This window comes from Pseudonaja textilis, chromosome 14 (genome assembly GCF_049901715.1).
Source record: "Pseudonaja textilis isolate UNSWEBS1 chromosome 14, rPseTex1.2, whole genome shotgun sequence".
In the NCBI taxonomy this organism is placed as follows: Eukaryota; Metazoa; Chordata; class Lepidosauria; order Squamata; family Elapidae; genus Pseudonaja; species Pseudonaja textilis.
Genome location: NC_142003.1, coordinates 14,554,736 through 14,576,183, shown reverse-complemented (window position 1 = coordinate 14,576,183; position 21,448 = coordinate 14,554,736). Strand labels below are relative to the sequence as shown.

The 21,448-nt window shown below is 44.1% G+C and overlaps 1 protein-coding gene across 1 annotated transcript; it reads right to left on the bottom strand.

Moving 5' to 3' along the window:
- Nucleotides 1-1,883: 1,883 nt before the first annotated feature.
- On the bottom strand, nt 1,884-17,217 carry TEKT4 (tektin 4). The gene is made up of 6 exons (XM_026704629.2): nt 16,589-17,217; nt 15,963-16,033; nt 9,951-10,094; nt 8,592-8,814; nt 5,679-5,833; nt 1,884-2,249 (listed from the first exon to the last, which is right to left on the bottom strand). The coding sequence occupies exons 1-6, from the start codon at nt 17,120-17,122 to the stop codon at nt 2,033-2,035; spliced, it is 1,344 nt and encodes a 447-aa protein (XP_026560414.1). The 5' UTR covers nt 17,123-17,217; the 3' UTR covers nt 1,884-2,032.
- Between the last annotated feature and the right edge of the window lie 4,231 nt (nt 17,218-21,448).

Here is a 21,448-nt window from a genome sequence, read left to right as displayed (position 1 = left end):
TCTAATGCAACTGTCTAAACTGAACAAGAATTGCCTAAATATTAATGTGGAGAGAATAAAGGAGTGCACTTAAAGCAGCATTTCCATCCTGCTTTTCTGCCTACCAGGCCTCATGGGCCTCGCACACGATCAGCAAACCTGAATTAAACTAAACTACAGGTAGTCCTCAACTTACAACAATTGAACCCAACATTTCTGTTGCTAATGGAGACATCTCTTAAGTGAGTTTTTCCCCCATTTTATGACCTTTCTTGCCACAGTTGTTAAGTAAATCACTGCAGTGCTTAAGTTAGTAACACGGTTATTTAGGGAATCTGGTTTTCCCATTGACAGAATAGGGTAGGGTAGGATAGGGTAGGGTAGGGTAAGGTAGAATAGAATAGAATAGAATAGAATGGAATGGAATGGGATGGGATGGGATGGGATGGAATGGAATGGAATGGAATGGAATGGAATTCTTGAATATTATTCGCTCAGGTTGGCAGTTAGGCTGTTGGTTTGAGCTCCAAGCTTGGCAGTTGGATTGCAAACATTTCATCACCATTCAAGGAGACATCGTCCGTGTACTTTGAGTTGTGCTCGTCTGTCAAAACACAGGCCTTTAGATCCCTTTTAAACCTTTGCCACCAAACTGCAAAGCTCGGAGCTCAAACCAACAGCCTAACAAGCATGTCAGATCCCTAAAGTGATACTGCCATTCAATTGGGAGAAGGAGGGGAACCTCAAATGTGATTCTTTCTTATTTCCTCTGACAACTGCTGTTTTATAACCTTTATCCTGGTGCCTGAGTGCCCTGAGATTTTCTCACCTTTGGGGGAATGTATTAGGGGGGAGGGCCATGTGGGTTGTTTCACTCTGAAAGCCAGAGGAAGATGACCCTGGGAGTGCCTGCTTACCTGGTTTTCAGGAGAGCCATTGCAATGACATCTCCACACCTGTGGATTGGCTGAATCCACATCAGACCGGAGGGAGGGATTTCTAATGCCTTATTTCTACCTGTATTTCCTGGGGGGAGGATTTAGAGTCTGCTTTGCCTTTGTCCTGTTTTCACTTCCGCTCAATAAAAGCTTCCTTTTGACATACTCAGTTTCAAGAGTTTTTACTTTCTTGAGGGAGAAGGAGAGGCAGGACCTTACAGAGCAACCCATTTTTGTGTGACTTAGTTGTTACATCTATATTTCAACTTTTATTTCCTGCCCTGCGTAGGAAGCTGATCTTAGATCATCTCCCTCCATGAACACTTCAGCCTTTATCAACCGATCACTAATCAAGATGGATCACTAGGAATCCTCAGATTCACCCAGCTCTTGGCTGATGGACAGGGTCAGAGATATTACCTGCTTTGACCCTCTAAAACTCCATAGAAACAGCTACTCAACTATGGGAACCAGAATAATAATCTGAAATGACTTAAGACCAGCTGACAATGAATAGGAGATATGAGCTACATCTTTACAATTTGCACATCTGTTTTTCAGAATTTTAGGAGCATTTCAGGAACTTTAGGAACAATGTGAACAAGCCTGCAGCCTTGGTCATGGGATTGACTGAGCCTATCTCTTGGCTGGGTGAAAAGTTGGAGAGACAATATTCAGTTGCTGTGTCTATTGTTTTTATTTTATATTGTGCATTGTATGTACTTTATTTTATTGTTAGCTGTCTAGAATCATGTAAAAGCGAGAGGGGTGGCTCCGAGAATCAGTTAAATCAATGTTTCTCAGCCAGGACCAGTTTCTGAGGCATGGACTCCAAATCCCAGAATTCCCCAGTCAACTTTGCTAGCTGGGGAATTCTGGGAGTTGAAGTCCATGCCTTGGAAAGTGGTCCAGGTGTAGAAATACTGCATTAAATAAATAAATAAAAATTGCATCCAATTATCTTCGACAACATTTCTATATTTTAATTTATCCCAGAAAGGTTAAGTGTTTACAAGACTAAAGAATGGTACCTTAAACCACAAACAACATTTTTAGGAAAGTAGAACCTTCAGAGACCAAAACGGATTGCCCACTTCGCTTCCAGTGACAACATCCTACTGATAGCCTGCTAGTTTCAGGATAGTTGGGTATTTGGTACGATGGGCCATGCATTTCTGCCGGTCGATAAAAAGGCTATTGGTTTTCACAGCGATCTCCTTCTCCAGATGCATCCGGCTGTCCTCCAGATTCTGTAGGCTTTGCTCGGATTCCAGAAGCTTCTTTTTGAGAGAGTCAATGGATTCAGTCAGTTCTTCCACTTCGCTGATGAGCCTGAACAGAGGGCAAAAGAGGAGCTCACATTAGTAGTGTGGATGGAGACCTCCTCACAGAGAATGAGAAGCTGGGGGTGAAACTGGCCCGGAGATAACGTTTTCTAGGAAATTTTCACCATTTTCCTGCACATCTAGCTAAACCATACTCCATGAGCAAATGGATCTGTCTCACAGTGGTCTCAGTAATAATAAGAGAATGAGAGAATTCTTTGTTGGCCAAGTGTGGTTGGAAACACAAGGAATGTATCTCAGGTGCATAAACGCTCAGCATCAAGTGAGAAATCATGATCATAATCATAAAATACGATCATCATAAATCATAAGATACAATGCTTAGCAGGGGTGGGCTGCTGGGAGCTCGCAGGGCTCGGGAGAGCCCCTAGCTAAGATTCTGTGGGGCTCAGAGATCCCCCAATAACCTCAGAAGGACAAGCAGCAAGGGAAAGCTCTTGATAGGCTTAATTGAACTTCTGGGCGTTCAGCCAAGAGCATTTCACACCTTGTAAAAGTGTTGCAAGCTAGATAAACAATCCACTCAGCGCTTGCGAGGAAGAGCCATTGAGAAAATCAGATAGCATAGCCACTAGCCTCTGAGGGAATTAATTCCCAAATAATAAGAATCACATAACTCACCAGAAACTCCACTAAGACTCCAAGATCCCTCTCACAGTCACTGCTATTAAGCCTGGTTTCACCCAGTCTTTTATTTAAGTATTAAATGCACGAAATAATAAACAACTTTCTGGTATATATCCTTTTTTAGGTAATAAGGGCAAAGAAGCGATGTCAAGTTGGCCACGCCCACCCAGTCACATGACCACCCAGCCATGCCCACCCATCCAGTCATTAGGGCAGAGACCCCCCCGCTAAAAAATTTGAAGCCACCCCTGACATTTATTGATAGTTCACAGGATACTAAATAAGCCAGGGGTGTCAAACTCGCGTTGTCATGGCATCATCATGTGACTTTTTCCCCCTTTGCTAAACCAGGTGTGGGCGTGGCCAGTGCGTGACACATCTAGCCTGCGGGCCATGAGTTTGACAGCCCTGAAATAAGCAGTCAACATAAATCCTAATAGGGTACTAAATAAAAGCAATCAACATAAATCCCAAGATACAAACAAGAAGTTATAGTTTAAACCCAGTTTATTTTTTTTAGATATTTTATTCAATTTTCAAAGATTAAAAACATAAAACTTTGTACATTGTTATCAATATCAAGACATCTTTTACATTTCCTTACATTTTCTGTATATAATAACTTATTCCATTATTATTGCATAATTCTTCCCTTACTCTTGCTACAAATCAATATATTACATCTTATATTTCAATCTTCTTCATAACACCTATACATATTTACATACTTTCTCATTCTTTACCTAATTGCAATTTTAATTTTTTTTCTTAAACCATTCATACCAGGCATCAGAAACGAGAGTAACATGTTGTAAATAGACAAATTTTAGTCTCTTCTACAGAAATCATTTTAATACTTTATAGAGGAGATGGGCAGCTGTAAAAATCTTCTAAATACATTAGCAAACACAAATCAATTGTATTTGAAAGGTTTATAATTGACACTAATGCTCCTTCCCCCCCCAAAAAACCCCAAGTTCTCAAATTTAACAAAAGAAAAAGGTGGATTAAAAAAAAAAAGCATTTTCAATTTTCAAAGAGAGAGAAACATGTTTTTTTCTGGCTGATTATAGGAATGGTAAGCCTGATGCTTTCAAGGCAATTGATTTCATCCAGAGAAAAAAGAGGTTAGAAAATTGCACCTAATTAAAAAGCTTAATTGGGGTGAATAAGTATCATTACGCCTCTGAATCTATGCCTCTCTGGAATAATTGGTGGCTGGTCTTTCCGATACAGCCTCTTCCCACTTATGACTGTCCACAAAGCCATTTTTCTATCTTTTCCATAGGATTTTATGGTCCAAATTGAATCTTTGTACCTCCAAAAGATGCTTTTTCAAAAGGCAACTGGACTTTGTTTTTCCATTTCGCTTTTCATCATTCTCAGAACTGAGGAAGCTTCTTGGATGAGAAGCAAAATGTCTTCAAGGAAAAACGAAGAAAGTCCAGTTGCTTTTTGAAAAAGCACCTCTGGGACAACCAGGACCTGAATGACAGAGAATCTCCATAGACAGATTAAACAAACAGATTAACAGAGTTGGAAAGGACCTTGTAGGTCATCTAATCCAACCCACTGGCCAAGCAGGAGACCCTACACCATTTCTGACAGGTGGCAGTCCAGTCTCTTCTTGAAAGCCTCCAGTGATTAAGCTCCCACAACTCCCGAAGGCAAAAGCTGTTCCATCGGTTGATGGTTCTCACTCTCAGAAAGTTTCTCCTTATTTCCAGGTTGAATCTCTTTCCATCAGTTTCCATCCATTATTCCTTGTCTGGCCTTCGGGTGCCTTGAAAAACAGCCTGGTCCCCTCCTCTCTGTGGCAGCCCTTCAAATATTGGAAGGCTGCTATCCTGTCACCCCTGGCCCTTCTCTTCCCTAGACTAGCCAAGCCCAGTTCCTGCAACTGTTCACAGTATGTTTTAGCCTCCAGTTCCCCTCATCATTTTGGTTGGTCTTCTCTGCACTCTTTCTAGAGTCTCAACATCTTTTTTATAGTATGTCCAAGACTCCAGATTGAGGTTATTTCAAAAATGTTAGAACAATTGCAAGACAGTGGAGACTGAAAGCATGCCAGAATTGCTAAGTAAACCAAATTACCTTTACCAAAATTATTAATTATTTGTTGTAAATGCCATATATGTAAATAATAGCTCAAAAGACACTGCCCAGTTTAGGTTTATTTGGCTGTAATCTGTCAACCTGATTTTTTGCACCACACCTTGCAGATACCCCTTCTATCAACATCAAGGTCACATCACATGCCACGTGGAAGCACAATCCTTACCCAACAAGACCAGAAGATTGAATCTTTATTCTTCGTTTAGTGGGTGAGTAGCTCAACCATCACTTGCACCAGAATTTCTTAACCTCCGGAACTTTAAAAAGGGTGCACATCAACTCCCACAATTCCTCTGCCACTGTGCTGGGAATTGAGATCCATATATCTCAAAGTTGCTGAGGTTGAAAAACAGTGATCACCACCATTATTTAAGGGCCCCATAATCCCTTGTGGGGTGGAGTCTAGGCAACTGAGTGGAGCTGAATGGTTACTGGCCAGATGCCCTTCCTGTCACCAATGCGGAGTTTTGTTCGGCAGATATATTCTCATTGTGCCCAGAGAGAGAAAAATATCTGCCTCTACCTAGGATCGAACTCACAGCCTCCTGGCTGTGAGATGAGAGCTCCACCTCCAGCCCACCGCACCACTCAGGTTGAAAAACAGTGGTGTACATTATTATCCTCCTCATCCTCATTGTCATCCTTTAAGTTAATATACTGCCCAGTGACTTACCTGAACTGGGCAGCATCTCTGCAGAGATCCACGTTGGGCCTAAAGGAGCGATCATACAGCCTTGTCTGAGCTACTTTGAGGGGCGTTTCTTTATCCTTGATCGCTTGCTTCAGCGCCTCAATGTTGTGCTCTTGGTGCCCAATCTCCTGCAGGGTCTGTTCAGAAAGGATAGGAAAGATAGTGACATAAACAAACAAACGCACAACCCAACCAACAAACACACAGTAACTGATCACCAATGGTGTAGGGACCAACAACAATTTGCAAAGAATTGAATCAAGGTATATTATTTCCCCCCAAAAATATTCCATCAATCAATCAGAATAGAATTGGAAGGGACCTTGGAGGTCTTCTAGTCCAACCCCTTGCTCAAGCAGGAGACCCTATACTATTTCAGACAAACGGTTGTCCAATCTCTTCTTGAAAGCCTCCAGTGATGGAGCTCCCACAATTTCTAAGGCAAAGCTGTCTCACTAGTTGATTGTTCTCACTCTAAGGAAGTTTCTCCTTAATTCCAGGTTGCTTCTCTCCTGGATTAGTTTCCATCCCTTCTTTCTTGTGTTGCCTTCTGGTGCTTTGGGAAATCGCTTGACGCTGTTCTGACCCAACCGGGTTCCCAAAGAACAAACCAAAGGCAGCAGCCCCCACCTTTTAAGGTTTAATAACGAATTCTGTTCTGAAGGCTGCTTTCCGCTAATTAGCTCCGACAAGAAAGAGCCCTGCCAAGTTGTTTGTCAAGGCTGCCAAAAACCCAGAGATAAGAACTAATTTGCAAGATTCTCCAAACAGGAACTAAGATGTCCACCAGTTGAGTTTCAGAGCTTCTTTGCTGTCTGCAAAAAACGCTTTTCCAAACCTGGCTTTTATCCTCTTGAGGGAGGGGCCATTGCCTTGCAACCTTACTCCCGAGTCGCCTGTGCTGCTGTAATTGTTCTTTCCTCCGAGCAATCCTTCGTGCACGTGCACTTGGCACAGTCTCCTCGGGAAACTCCTCATCGCTGCTGCCAGCCCCCACAATCTCTGAAGGCAGCAGTCCACTCCCTGGTGGTCCTGGTCCCTCATCTGAGTCTTCACTCTCCTCAGCCATCTGCACCTGCTGCTGGCTAACCACAACAGCCACACACCCTTGTCTTTGTAGGAGCCCCTCGGATATTGGAAGGCTGCTCTCCTCTCTCCCCTGGTCCTTCTCTTCCCTAGACTAGCCAGGCCCAGTTCCTGCAACCATTCATCGTATGTTTTAGCCTCCCCTAATCATCCTGGTTGCTGTTCTCTGCACTCTTTGTAGTCTCAACATCGTTTTTGTAATGTGATGAGCAAAACTGAATACAGTATTTCAGGTGTGGTCTTACTAAGGCTGTATAAAGCAGTACTAATACTGTTCACATGATTTTGATTGTATGGCTCTGTTTATACAACCAAGGATTGTATTACCTTTTTTACTTTTTGCTGCTGCCACACACTACTGGCTCATGGTTAAGTGACCATCCACTAAGACTCCAAGGTGCTCTCACAGTTACTGTTTTTGAGCCTGGTCTCACCTAATCTGCATTTGTACCTTTGTTTTTCTTGGTGTAAAACCTCACTTTTCTCCACATTAAATTTCATTTTGGTGGCTAGGGCCCATTGTTCAAGTCTGCCAAGATCCTTTTGGATCCCGAGCCTGTCTTCTGGGGTGTTGGCTTTTCCTGCCGGCTTGGTATCATCTGCCAATTTGCAAAATCATGTTGCAAATATTTTAGGTAAGCTGTGCTGATATATTTCCAGGAAAACTGCAAACTTTTGATGTAGCAAAAGACTGCTGTTGATGCAGTTTAAATTCTGCACCAGATGAGAAGAATCTAATCCACGCAAAATAACTTGATGTCATAATAACAAACAAGTATTTTTTTTTAAAGCTACTAGCCAAAGTTTGAATTTGCTCTTAACAGTAAGCCAGACAGCTCTGGACACATTTACTGTAGGATTATATCAAAAGTTGCACTAATCCAACCGCTAAAAGAAGATCCTTCTGGTGCTAAATCATCCACCCTCTTGGGACCAACTGTGCTTTTACCAAAAAATATTGGAATAGTCTCATTCCTAACTTGTAGCAGATGCGACTTGTTGTGAGGCTGCAACAAACTAGGTTCTTTCTAAAGCCCGAAGCTGAAGATCAACGGAATTTGCTGTACAAAGGAGGATCAAGATCAACAAGACCACCCTCCTTGGTTTCATCTTCTATAGCTACTTCTCACAAACAATTCTTTCCCCCTGGCCCCCCAAAATGTTTATGGGGCTAACCCAAACTCTCTTCTCCGTCCTTTAAAAGCTGCTCCCATGTTTTCCCAAAAGCTTGGACTTCAAGCATCAAGACTGCTCTCAGCTCCCCCACAGTGGAAGGAGAATAGGACAACTTGCCATGGCCAACTCACTGTGGGACAATTTAACGATTCTATTTAATTATTTTAAACAAATACAAGTGATTTTAATTCTTGCTATTCCCATTTCATTCTGTCCCTCCTTTTGCATCCTTTCTTTAATGATCCTCTTCCACCATTTCTTTGGTATGAGTGAGTGGTACAGTGACTCACAGGTGGAATCTCTCACCTCACAAACAGGAGGTTGTGAGTTTGATCCTAGGTAGAGGCAGATATTTCTCTCTCTGGGCACCCTGAACTGCTGAACAAAACTCCTGACTGGCAACAGGAAGGGCATCCGGCCAGTAACCACTCAGCTCCATTCAGTCGCCCAGACTCCACCCCGCAAAGCATTACGGGGTCATTATAAGAAGATGATTTCTTTGGTATGAATGTAACTCTTGTCCCGCAGCTAACTGGCCATGGCAAGTGAGCCTTATTGAGTTGGCCATGGTGAGCTGGCCATGGTGAGTTGTCATAAACCCCAGTGGGAGGACCAGAGGAGGGAAGCCCCTACTTTTCGTAAACTGTGCTCCAGCTTGTGCTTGGCATCTTCCAGCTCCTCACAGCGCTTGGCAAAGGTCTGGTTCACCACATCAAACTGGAGGTGCAGATCCTCGGCTGTGTCGTGGAGGATGTTGTCAACCAGGGCCCGGAGGTTGACGGAGGCCAACCTTTCTCGCTCAGCCCTGTAGATGTTGTCATGGCTGTGCTTGGCCCACGTCTCTGGGGTAGAAGCACTGCAGGGAAGACACAGTTGGGGAGGTGGGTCCAGGCGAAAGGACATAAATCGTACAGCCGGAACTTTAACTAGTGGCCTAAATTTACACGACAGTCTTCATGCGTAGGGAGCCCATCTCAAAAGAAATGTAAGAAATGTGACAGAGTGTGCAGAGAGGTGGACCTCCCAGGAGAATCAGGATCCAACCTACTTGGCACAAAGCTCATTGGTCAGCTTCCTCCTCTCTCACTCTCTCTGTCTCTTGATTAAATGATTGTGTGCCATCAAATCATTTTTGACCCCTTGGTGCTCTCTGAGACTAGCCTGGATAATGTTACCTAGTTTGGGTCATGAAACATCTGCAAGAAAAGAAGCCAGCTCAGAGAGCACCAAGGACCCCACAGTTCTCCTCCTCCTCCTCCTCCTCCTCCTCCTCCTCCTCCTCTCTTCTAGCACTGATGAGGTTCCCTAGTTTCAGTAATGAAAATATTTGCAAGAAAAGAAGCGAGCTCAGAGAGCACCAAGGACCCCACAGTTCTCCTCCTCCTCCTCCTCCTCCTCTTCCTCCTCCTCCTCCTCCTCCTCCTCTCTTCTAGCACTGATGAGGTTCCCTAGTTTCAGTAACGAAAATATTTGCAAGAAAAGAAGCGAGCTCAGAGAGCACCAAGGACCCCACAGTTCTCCTCCTCCTCCTCCTCCTCCTCCTCCTCCTCTCTTCTAGCACTGATGAGGTTCCCTAGTTTGGGTCATGAAAATATTTGCAAGAAAACAAGCGAGCTCAGAGAGCACCACGAACCCCACGGTTGCCGCCCTCCTCCTCCTCCTCTCTGTAACTCCCTCTCCCTTCTAGCACTGATGACGTTACCTAGTTAGGGTCATGAAACATCTGCCAGAGGGAAAAAAAGCAAGCTCAGAGAGCACAAGGACCTTCCATTTCAAGGCTGAGTTACAAAAGATCCTCCCTTTAAGACAAACATTTGCAGAAGTGCAGGATTGAGGATTGGAAAAGAGAAGAGAGGAAAGGGAAATGAGGACCAGATGCATTGAAAAGTGATCTGCTTTGAGGGCAGAAAAAGGAAGATGGTCCGGCGGGTTTCGCCCAACAATGCAATCATTGGTGATCTTGGTTCTTCCCCAACTAGGACCTCGTCTCACCTGTCCTCAAACTTGGAGGAGCTGGGATGGAATTGAATGTTAGTGCTCTGGTTGTTGTACCGCCCACACTTCTCATCGATGTTGTAGGTTTCCACCTTGTCAGACCAATCCATCTCACAGACCTGCTTGTGGTCCCGATTTAACCTGGCGGGGAGAGGGACCACAAAGTTTGGTGACCAACCCTCGTTGAAAGTGAGATGAGGTGACCCCCCCCCTTCCCTTGCTGGCCTTCCATGAAGGCGCAAAAACATATATATTTTTTTCCTTTCGAGGCCTCAGAATTTCACTTTTTTAATGTGTGCCAGTGTGTTCACAAAAAACAACAACACCCTGACAATAACGGTTATCTTCTTACTTTATGTCTGTGGAGATTCTCAGTCATCCAACTCCCAAAGGTGCCTTTTTTTTCTCTCCCAAGAGGCAACTGGGCAGTTACAGAGAAGATAAGCTAGGGCCCCCATTCCTTTGACTTCCTGGGATGGGAGCCTCGTGTGTGTCTCTAGATCAGGGATCGCCAACATTCTGGACCTTGGGGACCACCAAACTCATAATTTTAAATCCTTCAGACCAGAGACCCCGGGAAAATCCCCCAAAAAGTCTGCAGGAAAATTCTGCTGCCCTGGTTTCCTATCTATCAATCATTCTTTATTTGGGATTGCAGGACACCGTCTCCAGCTCCGTTCTTGGCGGCGGGGGAAGAGAGAGACTTTTGGCTTCGTGCAAGGAAAGCAGCAGAAGCAGAAGAAGTCTTTCTTTCTCTCTCTCAAACTCTGCCAGAAATGAGTCTTTGTGAGACTTGTCATGCCGGCGCAGCCTCTTGGAGCAGGAGGCCTTGCAGAATCCCAAAGACTAATTTCTGGTGGAGTTTGGGGGAGAGAAAGAAAGACTTTTGCTGCTTTCCTTGTGTGCAGCCAAAAGCAGAAGAGGAAAGAAGTGGAAAGAAGCAGCCCGGTGGCCAGGCCAGGCGCATGGGGTGAGTGGGGCAAGTCCCCCCCTCCACCCTTCCACCCTCCCCTCACTACCTCGTGTTGTGCACAATGCAAGCGATGCAAGCCTTGTGTTCCCACGGGCCATGTGGGTAGCGCAGCCTTGTGTTCCCACGCAGCCTGGATTAATTGCTTTGGGGGTAACATTTCTCTGCGGACCACCAAAATTTTCTTGCGGACCACCAGTGGTCCCCAGCCCACTGGTTGGTGACTCCTGGACTAGATGACTTCCAAGGTCCCTTCCAACTCTGTTATTCTATGATCTTATGATTGTTGTCTGGAAAAATGGAAATCTTGTGCATTTCTACTATCTACTGCACTTACATCAAAGGATATACCAACTAAAAAATATTAAAATACTAATGAATAATGATTACAATTTCTCAACATTCGTTTTGCTTTCATGCAGCACTTATTTGAAAACTAGAAACGTTCACAAACCTAACATTCATTAATTTCAGAATAGCTTTCCATATTTTATTTTATTTTTTATTTTTTAAAAAACAGATTTTGCATTTCTAGCAAAAGCACCAGGTTTCAAACAGGAAATGTGACAGAATACTTCTTGTTCTATGTGTCACCTGCTGGCAATTTAAACTGGAAAATAAGAAAGCTTGACGGGATGTAATGTCATGCTAAGAACATCTCAAGAGTGCAATTGAAAATAATTGGAATATAATTTGAGGAATCTTCTCTCTCAAATCACTCCATGATAATCACCCGTAAGAATTAAGCAGCGATGAATTTTGCAAAGAATTTAAGAGCTGCCAGGCGGTGCAAGCAAGAAAATATTGACAGGGACTTGAAAGAAGCTTATTTTGGTGGTTGCACATTGTCTTTTTTTAAAAAAATCTGTAATTTACAAATGAACAGAGCCACAAAAGAATGGAGTCCAAAGCAGAAAATATAAGTTTGAGATTCAAGACGTTTACTCGCCTCTTTATTATCCATAAACCTAAATAATTTAGCTTGCTTTCAGATCTAGATACCCTTTTTGGCTTTCCTGTATTTGACTACAAAAATAAAGCATCGGGGAGATTTTAAAACAAAACTATAGGATCTTTACTGCATTTTGTCAACTAACAATTTTTTGAAAATTAGGTTTAATCCTGTAACTTCAACCGCAGAATCCATCTCCTTGTTTCCTATATTATACCGCCATCTGGTGGATGAACAGGAAATGAACCCAAAATAAAATCATTACTTTTTTCTTGAAGTTTGTAGAGATTCAGGTCATGGTTGTTCCAAAGGTGCTTTTTTAGGAGGCAACTGGAGTTTCTGGTTTTTTCTTTTGAAGATGTTTTGCTTCTCATCCAAGAAGCTCCTTCAGCTGTGACGGGATATTGGAGAATGGAAGGGTTTATATTCCTTGCAGACAGCTGGTCATTTGCATCCTTTTAGAGGGTCGTTGAGGCCACTTGGAGGTTTCTCTGTGTCCTCAGGGTCACCTGAGTGGTGCTCCTGGTTCCTGTATTCTGCAGTTTTTCCTCTGGAAATCCATTCCTACTGCCACACCATTCCAAGGGTGTTCATCCCAAATGAACAACAATGTTACAATATTAATGGAACAACCATGACCTGGAAGACTGACAATCTCTACAGACTTTTAGCAATACAATTTGGGATGAACACCCTTCCAATGGTATGGGAGTAGGAATGGATTTCCAGAGGGAAAATTGCAGACTACAGGAACCAGGAGCACTTCTGGCAGCTTGTTTCTTTCCAATCCAGAGGCACCACTCAGAACCAGGAGATAAACAGCTCGTGTTCATTATTGCCAGTATAAGAATGCTTCTTATGTACCTGGAGTTAGGTGGGACATGTGTCTTTTATCTGAACAGGTCTGTCAACATGTCTGCACAATATGGACCAAGAATTTTTCTGCGTTCTTGTCCCGGTGGTACTTTTTCAAGAGGCAATTCAGACTAGAGGAACCAAGAGCACTTCTCGGGTGATCTTGAGGACACAGATAAACCCTCCAAGTGGCCTCAACAACCCTCTAAAAGGAGGCAAATGACCAGCTGTCTGCAAGGAGTATAAATCCTTCCATTCCCCACCATCCAGTCAGAGCTGAAGAAGCTTCTTGGATAAGAAGCAAAATGTCTTCAAAAGAAAAAAAAACAAGTTGCCTCCTGAAAAAAGCACCTTCGAGACTACTTTGTTCTTGAATAAAAAAACGAAAATTAGTGAGTTCTTTCTCAACCCTCAATTTCCTTTCTTTTCTTTTTTTTTCCTGGCATGTTAGCCTATTGCTGCTCTTGATATTTCAGAGTTGGCTTTCTTGGAGGTGGTGATTGAAATAACCACTGGTGTTCTTGTTTATTTTATTTTAATGCATTACAGGTAATCCTCAAAACCACAATTGAGTCCAAAATTTCTGTTGTTAAGTGAGACGCTTGTCAAGTGAGTTTTGCCCCGTTTTGCAAACTTTTCTTGCCACTGTTGTCGCTGAAGTTGCCGAGTTAGTAACAAGGTTGTTGGAGTGACTCTTGTTTTCCCCATTGACTTGGCTTATTAAACTGTCAAATAAGGGGACAACTTAGTGCATATGGTTGAAGTAATTTTCCAGTCTGTGCCGGTCAGTTTGTTTCATTTTGACACTAACATTATAATAACAACCCTGACAGTCTAAAGTATGGATCCTATACAGGTAAAATTTTGATTTCTGACCATTTAACAACTATCTGATATAGTGAATATGCTGAAAAAAGTGACTTATGTCTCTTCCACATACTTAAAAGAGACATGGTGGCACAGTGGTTAGAATGCAGTATTGCAGGCTAACTCTGCCCACTGCCAGGAGTTCGATCCTGACCGACTCAAGGTTGACTCAGCCTTCCATCTTTCCGAGATCAGTAAAATGAGGACCCAGATGGTTGGGGGCAATAGGCTGACTCTGTAAACAGCTAAGAGGAGCTTTAAAGCACTGTGAAGTGGTATATAAGTCTAAGTGCTATTGCTATTTTCCTTCCTTCCTTCCTTCCTTCCTTCCTTCCTTCCTTCCTTCCTTCCTTCCTTCCTTCCCTCCCTCCTTCCATGGTGCACAGTGGTTAGTATGCGATATTGCAGGCTAACTCTGCTCACTGCCAGCAGTTCAATCCTGACCAGCTTAAGGTTGACTCAGCCTTCCATCCTTCCAAGGTCAGTAAAATGAGGACCCAGATGGTTGGGGGCAATACGCTAGTTGTGTAAACAGCTTAGAGAGGGCTGTAAAGCACTATGAAGCGGTATATAAGTGCTATTGCTATTTATCTATCATCTATCTAGCATCCCTCTATCTACCTACCTACCTCTCTCTTTCTGTCTCTCTCTCTCTTGCCATAGTGATTCGGTGGTTAGAATGCAGGATTGCAAGCTAATTCTGCCGACTGCTAACAGTTCGATCATGACCGACTCAAGGTTGACTCAGCTTTCCGTCCTTCCCAGGAGGGTAAAAATGAGGGCCCAGATTGTTGGGGGTAAGAGGCTGACTCTGTAAACCACTTAGAGAAGGCTGTAAACCACTGGGAAGTGGTATATAAGTCTAAAGGCTATTTCTATTGTTAAAATTGCCATCAGTACCTATGACCACATGATCAAAGTTTGGGCTCATGGCAACTGGCATTTATTTACAGCGGTTGCAGAACCCCAGAATCCCATGGTCAACATTGGTGACCTTCCCAGCTGACCCGGGATTCACTTAATAATTGTATGACCAGGGCTTGATTACTTAATGGCCATGATCATTTACTTAAAGACTGCTGCAAAAAAAGGTTGCAGAATTAACGACCGCCTTACTTAGCAATGGTCATTCCAATCATAATTGTGACTGTAAGTTGACCTGCATTTTTAATCAATTTTTTTTAAACAAGAACTTGGCAATGTGTGGTAGGACCAGAACTTCATCCAGACAAAATCACTCTCCTGTTCGGTTGGGCAAAGTTGGGCAAAGAGGTTGGGAACCTGGGAGGCAAAGTTGGGGAAGGTTTAACAGGTTTAACAGAGTTGGAAGGGACCTTATAGGTCATCTAGTCCAACCCCTCGCCCAAGCATGAGACCCTATAGCATTTAAGGATTCACTCAACAGCCACCTTGATTAGCCATGGAAATTCTGGTCCCAGTCATAAATTGTGGATTATCTGTCAAGCTTCCTTCAGGTTTTCTTTCCTCGCAAAAGAAACTTCTGATTTCTTATCTTAAGCTTTATGATTGCTTTCAGATAATACAGAATAACAGAGTTGAAAGGGACCTTGTGGGTCATCTAGTCCAACCCCCTGCCCAAGCACGAGACCCTACAGCATTTCTGACAGATGGGAGTCCAGTCTCTTCTTGAAAGCCTTCAGTGATGAAGCTCCCACAATTTCTGAAGGCAACTTTAATTTGTTCCATTGGTTGCTTGTTCTCACTGTCAGAAAATTTCTCCTTATTTCCAGTTTGAATCTTTCCTGGATTAGCTAGGCAGGAAATAACAAATGGTTATTCAGTCTCTTCTTTAAAGCTTCCAGCATTCGAGCAACTACAACTTATGAGGCAAGTTGTTCCACTGATCAACTGTTCTCACCGTCAGGAAATTCCTCCTTATTTCTAGGTTGCTTCTCTCCTTGATTAGTTTCCATCCATTGCTTCTTGTCCTGCCTTCAGGGGCTTTAGAAAATAGCTTAACCCCCCTCCTCTCTGTGGCAGCCCCTCAAATATTGGAAGACTGCTCTCCTGTCTCCCCTGGTCCTTCTCTTCCCTAGGGTAGCCAGGCCCAGTTCCTGCAACTGTTCATCGTATGTTTTAGCCTCCAGTCTCCTAATCATCCTGGTTGCTCTTCTCTGCACTTTTTCTAGAGTCTCAACATCTTTTTTTGATGTAGTGTGGTGACCAAAGCTGAATGCAGTATTTTAGGTGTGGTCTTACTAAGGCTTTATAGAGTGGTATTAGTACCTCTCTTGAATTACACGCACTTCATTTGAGAAAGAGGACACTCAGTTCAAGGCGTGTCGCCCCCTCCCCCACATCCACCAAAACCTAGAAGTTGGTCATGGCCGAATAGAGTTCTTACTGCATCTGATTAACAGCTTGCTTCACCGTCCTTTTCAGGAGCTCTTGGATATTTCGGATGAGCTCGGTCTCCTAAATGAAAACGGGGAAAATATGAGTACAGCACTGCATGCAAAGGCAACGAAGGGAAGCCTTTAAAATGATGGGGGTACCTTCCATCCACTTAGCCTCTTGTGGATTTCAAAGCAGAAGCAAAATACAGCACAGCATTTTGTTTTAAAAGTCCCCCTCCACCCTTTTTTTAAAAACTTTTGTAGACAAGTTCCTAGCCCTCGTGGTTGCATACCTCTGGGAGGGCTAGCTCCAACATCAAAAACTGCTGGTTGGTGCAGGTTAGATCAAGGACATCCTACTTCCCCAATTGTTGGAGCTTTTTACAGCTGAGGCTGGAGCGCTATTTATCTCTCTCTATCATCTATCTAGCATCCCTCTATCTATCTACCTATCTACCCACCTCTGTCTCTCTCTTGCCATAGTGATTCAGTGGTTAGAACACAGGTAGATAGATAGAGGGATGCTAGAGAGATGATAGAGAGATAAATAGCACTCCAGCCTCAGCTCGAGTTCTTCCCTGACTCCAAGAACGTGCAAACAGCCATGAGACCATTTATGAAGGAAGTGCCTTACCTTGAGCAGTTCTACCTCCACTTGGTCCCTCACCAGGTCCGGATGCTGCCGGCGCTCCCGGCACTGCAGGTTGTCCATGGCGATGCTGTAGGGGACCTCCACGGCATCGATGGCTCGCTCCAGCCGCAGTTTCTGAGCCGCCAGCTGGTCAGTCTCAGCCACCAGGTCCTCAATCTCCCTCTGGAGCTCCGACTTCCAGAAGTGGATGTCCTGGAGCCTCTGGCCCACCTTAGCCGTGGAGTCCTCCTGGGTGCGCTGGGCCAATTCGGCCGTGTAATTGGCCAGGTTCTGGGACTCGTGGCGGCAGCGCTCAGAGTGGTCGCGGTCGGCGAAGGCCTCGTGGTATCGGGTGTAGTTGTTCTGCTGCCATTCTTCGGGCAGGAACTTGGCGGTGCGGAAGCCGGCCGTGGCCAAACCGCTGGAAGAATCGGGACCGGTGTTCAGAGCCGGCTCGTAAACCTTCATGGGGAGCTCCGAGACGGGGATACACTGCGGAGCAGGCTCCTGGGTGAGAAGCACAGCAGGCTGAGACATGGCTCCGGTGGCAGCTTGGCCAGGCCAGGAAATTCCCCTGCTCCCTCAGAGGCCTCAAGGATGCTCGACTGCCACAAAAGCAGCTCCGATCAGCGTCTTCCCGTTGCTATAGGCAACGCCCCTGGCCAATGAGCAAGCCGGTCTCTGCTGTAAGGAAACGGACCAGCCTCTTCGGTTTGGTGTTCTCTCGTTGCCCGGACGATGCCTGAAAGCCAATGAGCTACAAGGGGAAGTCACAACATAAGGTGACGATAGAAGGGACAAAGAGCTGGGAGCACATAAACATACACACACACACACACACACACGCCTCCCCTGGGGGTGTGACAAGAAACTGGGGCACTAGGGCAACCAAGCTCTGCTTTGTCATGATGATAAAAATAATTGCAGAGTGATAAAGCAAATGTAAACCTTGACCTGAATGTACTGAAAACTGAAGAAGGATAACAAGGGCATCCTTCATCCACACTGCCATTTAAAGGGAATTGTAATGTTATTAAAATAATAACAATACACACATAAGGCCAGAACTGGGGGGGGGGGGGAATCGTCCAATGATTCAGAGTTCAGATTGTGAAAAAAAGAAGAAAAAAAGCAGAAGAAACAGTAGACTCAGTTCATGCAAGAAAATTGCACAAACTGACGATCAACAACATCACAGAGTCATCCAAAATGTTTCACTGGAACATTTTATTTTTATTTATTTATTTGATTTGTCAGTCGCTTACAAGGCAATAGGTAGAAGTATAAACATGAGTAAGAATACAGGAAATAGATACGAATAAATGGGGACAAAAGGACAGGGACGGTAGGCACAGTGGTGCACACGCACAATCTGAAGAAGAAGAAGAAATCTGCAAAAATTATCGTACTGTGGCCGTAATGCAAAAATGGGTGGGAACATATACTTGGGCATAGCAGAATAAAAGACACAGAACTGGAGAAGATCAGAAAGGGTCAAGATCTGAAATGGAAAGTTGAAAGTTTATGGCATAAATCATAATTGATAGTGATCTCAGGCATTATCGTTCCACTGGACCGAAACATTAAAAACTCTTGGGACTAAGACATGTCCATCTGTCAACTGCAACCATGCGATATGGTGGGAATAACGCAAAGAATTGCAAAAGGCAGGGACCCACACGTGTACAATGCCAAATAATGACGAAATCCTCGGTTCTTCACGGAAGAACTCTGTGTGGATGGAGGCCAAGAGCTGTTGAAAGAAACGGCAGCTGTGATTTCACATTGTTCACAACAGATATTATCTCTGCTTTTACACTTTGCCTATTAAGTTTTTAGACAAGCCAGCACCAAGTCCAAATAATACCTTCTAACAGTTTTGTCCAAGATGATCGTTGCAGATATTTAGACATTTCATTTGCTGGCAATTCCCTTAATATCTTCAGTAACTATAAGATTAAAAAAAAACAGCTATAGGGAAGCGAATTTCCTCAGCCTAGAAATCTGAGTACCTGAGGATGATGTCTATTTTTTACTAATAAACAGCCAGTAAAATAAGAAATAGCATTAAATATTATTGAAAGTAGGTCACAAAGGGTTGTTGTTTTTTTTCAGGAGGCAACTGGGCTGTTTTTCTTTTGAAGACATTTTGCTTCTCATCCAAGAAGCTTCTTCAGGTCTGACTGGGTGGTGGGGAAGGATTTATACTCCTTGCAGACAGCTGGTCATTTGCATCCTTTTAGAGGGTTGTTGAGGCCGCTTGGAGGTTTATCTGTGTCCTCAGAGTCACCTGAGTGGTGCAAATGGGTGTGGAGCCTTCTTGGAACTGCTGAAAAGACGATGTTGTAGACAGGAGGTAGATGATGTTGTATCCCACCCCCCTCTGTTGATGGAGGGCTGTACAGTTTTGGCACAGATGGTCTCTTTGACCCCCTTTCAAACCAAAATGTGGACTTTGGCCTGTCCAGGTGGCCTCAAAGACCCACTAAAAAGTATGCAAATGACCAGCTGTCTGCAAAAGGAATATAAATCCTTCCTTTCCCCACCATCCAGTCAGAGCTGAAGAAGCTTCTTGGATGAGAAGCGAAACATCTTCAAAAGATAAAACCGGAAAGTCCAGTTGTCTCCTGAAAAAAAAAAAAAAAAAAACCACCTTTGGGACAACCAGGACCTGGAGGACTGAGAATCTCTACAGACTATTATTGAAAGTAGGTATTTATTAATTGAATATACGTAAGCCATCTTTCAAAGCTATCTCCCTAAAATACCGTAAGTCACTATAATCAAACTTTACACTACAAGGTAGTCCTTGGCTCCCAAGTTACGGCACTGAAAAACAATTACTGACTTGTGACCATTTTTCACATTCATGACCTTGGCAGCATCCCACGGGTCACACGATCAAAATTTGGACGCTCAGCAACTGATTCGTATTTATGACGGTTTCAGTGTCCCCTTTTGCGACCTTCGGAGAAACGAAGTCAATGCGGAAGCCAGATTCACTTAAAATCGCTTAACAAATGACTCACTTAGCAACAGAAAGGTGGGACTCCGTTGTGGTTTTAAGTACAGGACTACCTGTAGGTCCCTGCAAGGTGTCAGCTTCTCCACCTGCATTCAACTCTCTCCTGAATGTCTTGTGTCGCCATCTCCTATCTACTTAAAAGCTACCGGGGACAATTTTTTGTCTGGCGCTAAAAGTCTTGTGAATATTTAGGCTGTTGGTTTGAGCTGAGCTCGTCAACTTGGTTGCAAACGTTTCGTCACCATTCGGGGAGACATCCTCTGCTCGCTTTGAATTGTGTTCGTCTTATTCAGACTAATTTGCACCTCATAAAAAGGGATTTAAAGGCCTTGACAGACGAGCACAACTCAAAGGGCACGGACGAGGTCTCCTCGAATGGTGATGAAACGTTTGCAACCAAATTGGTAAGCTCGGAGCTCAAACCAACGGCCTAACTACCAACCTGAACTACTAACTTGTGAATATGTCTGTTGTATTTGTGTTTGTGTGTGTAAAATATACACCATATGCAGGAGATGTATCTCCGGAGCAGTGTTTGTCAACCATGGCAACTTTAAGATATGCGGACCACAACTCTCCAGAATTCCCCAGTCATTATGCCATTCAGGCCCCTACCAGCTCCCTCGCATGCTTAGCTTCTAGAGGTTTGTAAGGATGCTATCACAATAGCAATAGTAGACTTATATACCGCTTCACAGTGCTTTACAGCCCTGTCTTAAGCCGTTTATAGAGTTGGCATATTGCCCCCAACCATCTGGATCGTTTTACCAACCTCGGAAAGATGGCTGAGTCAGCCTTGCGCCGGTGGGAGTCAAACCGTTGGCAGCCGGCAGAATTAGCCCGCAATACTGCATTCTAACCACTAGGCCACCATGGCTCTATCCTAGCAATTGTCGTAACAAGCCCATTTGATATGGCTCGCCTTCCCACTTTCAGGGGCAACCTTTACGTTGCCCAAAAGTTAGGGTTGCTGTGTGAAGCATGACTGCTCTTTGAAAAAGGCCGACTGCCCAAATACCCTGAAGATGGTGGACATTTTGAGCTTCCACTCCAGAAAGTTAGGCTTCTAGTTCTTATTGCACTTAGCTTATCATGCAATTTACCCTGGATGTGAAAATCGGAACTGTAATGTTCACCCGATTTTAAAAAATCTTTGATCCAGGATGGTTGCTGGATTCTTGGGCTATGCCAACATAGTTGCTAGAAACACAAAGGCTGCCTCCCACAGTAGCTCCTTCTGTTCCAACAGCAGTGGGTGTGCCTCAGTTCCTCCATTGGCCATGGCTCCCATTGTATACGCAAGTCCTTGACTTGTGACAATTGAGCCCAAACTTTGTTGCTAAATGAGACATTTGTTCAATGAATTTTGCGACTTGTGGCTTCTCCATTTACTTTGTGTCGGAAGGTCTCAAAAAGTGATCACATGACCCCAGGACACAACTCGTCCTGCGTCACATGCCAAGCATCTGAATTTTGATCACATGACCCTGGGAACGATTCAATGGTTGTGAAAAATGGTCATGCGCGACTTCTCGGTGCCATTGTAACTTTGAACTGTCACAAGTCAAGGACTACCTTATTCCAGACAGGCTGCCAAGATTGAAAAAAATTTAAGATCCATAGCAACTGGATTTTCACCCAGGATCAAGTGGGCACTAGATCTGCCATCCCAATGAAGGCTATCATCCCACCAAGCCAGGAAAAACATATAAAATGCCAGTTCCAGCATGTGATGTGACCCCCCCGCCCACCCGTCGCAGCTCACAGCCCCAGCCCCCAAATATTACCTGCAGATCTGAAAGGTCCGTCCACTCTGACTAGCCCAAACAATGAAGAAA

Coding starts and splice junctions, on each gene's coding strand:
- TEKT4 (XM_026704629.2), bottom strand. CDS start 17,122: ATGTCTCAGCCTGCTGTGCTTCTCACCCAGGAGCCTGCTCCGCAGTGT. Junction 16,034..16,588: donor TGGAGGTAGAACTGCTCAAG/GTAAGGCACTTC, acceptor GTTTTCATTTAG/GAGACCGAGCTCATCCGAAA. Junction 5,834..8,591: donor TGGAGCACAGTTTACGAAAA/GTAGGGGCTTCC, acceptor CTTTCTGAACAG/ACCCTGCAGGAGATTGGGCA.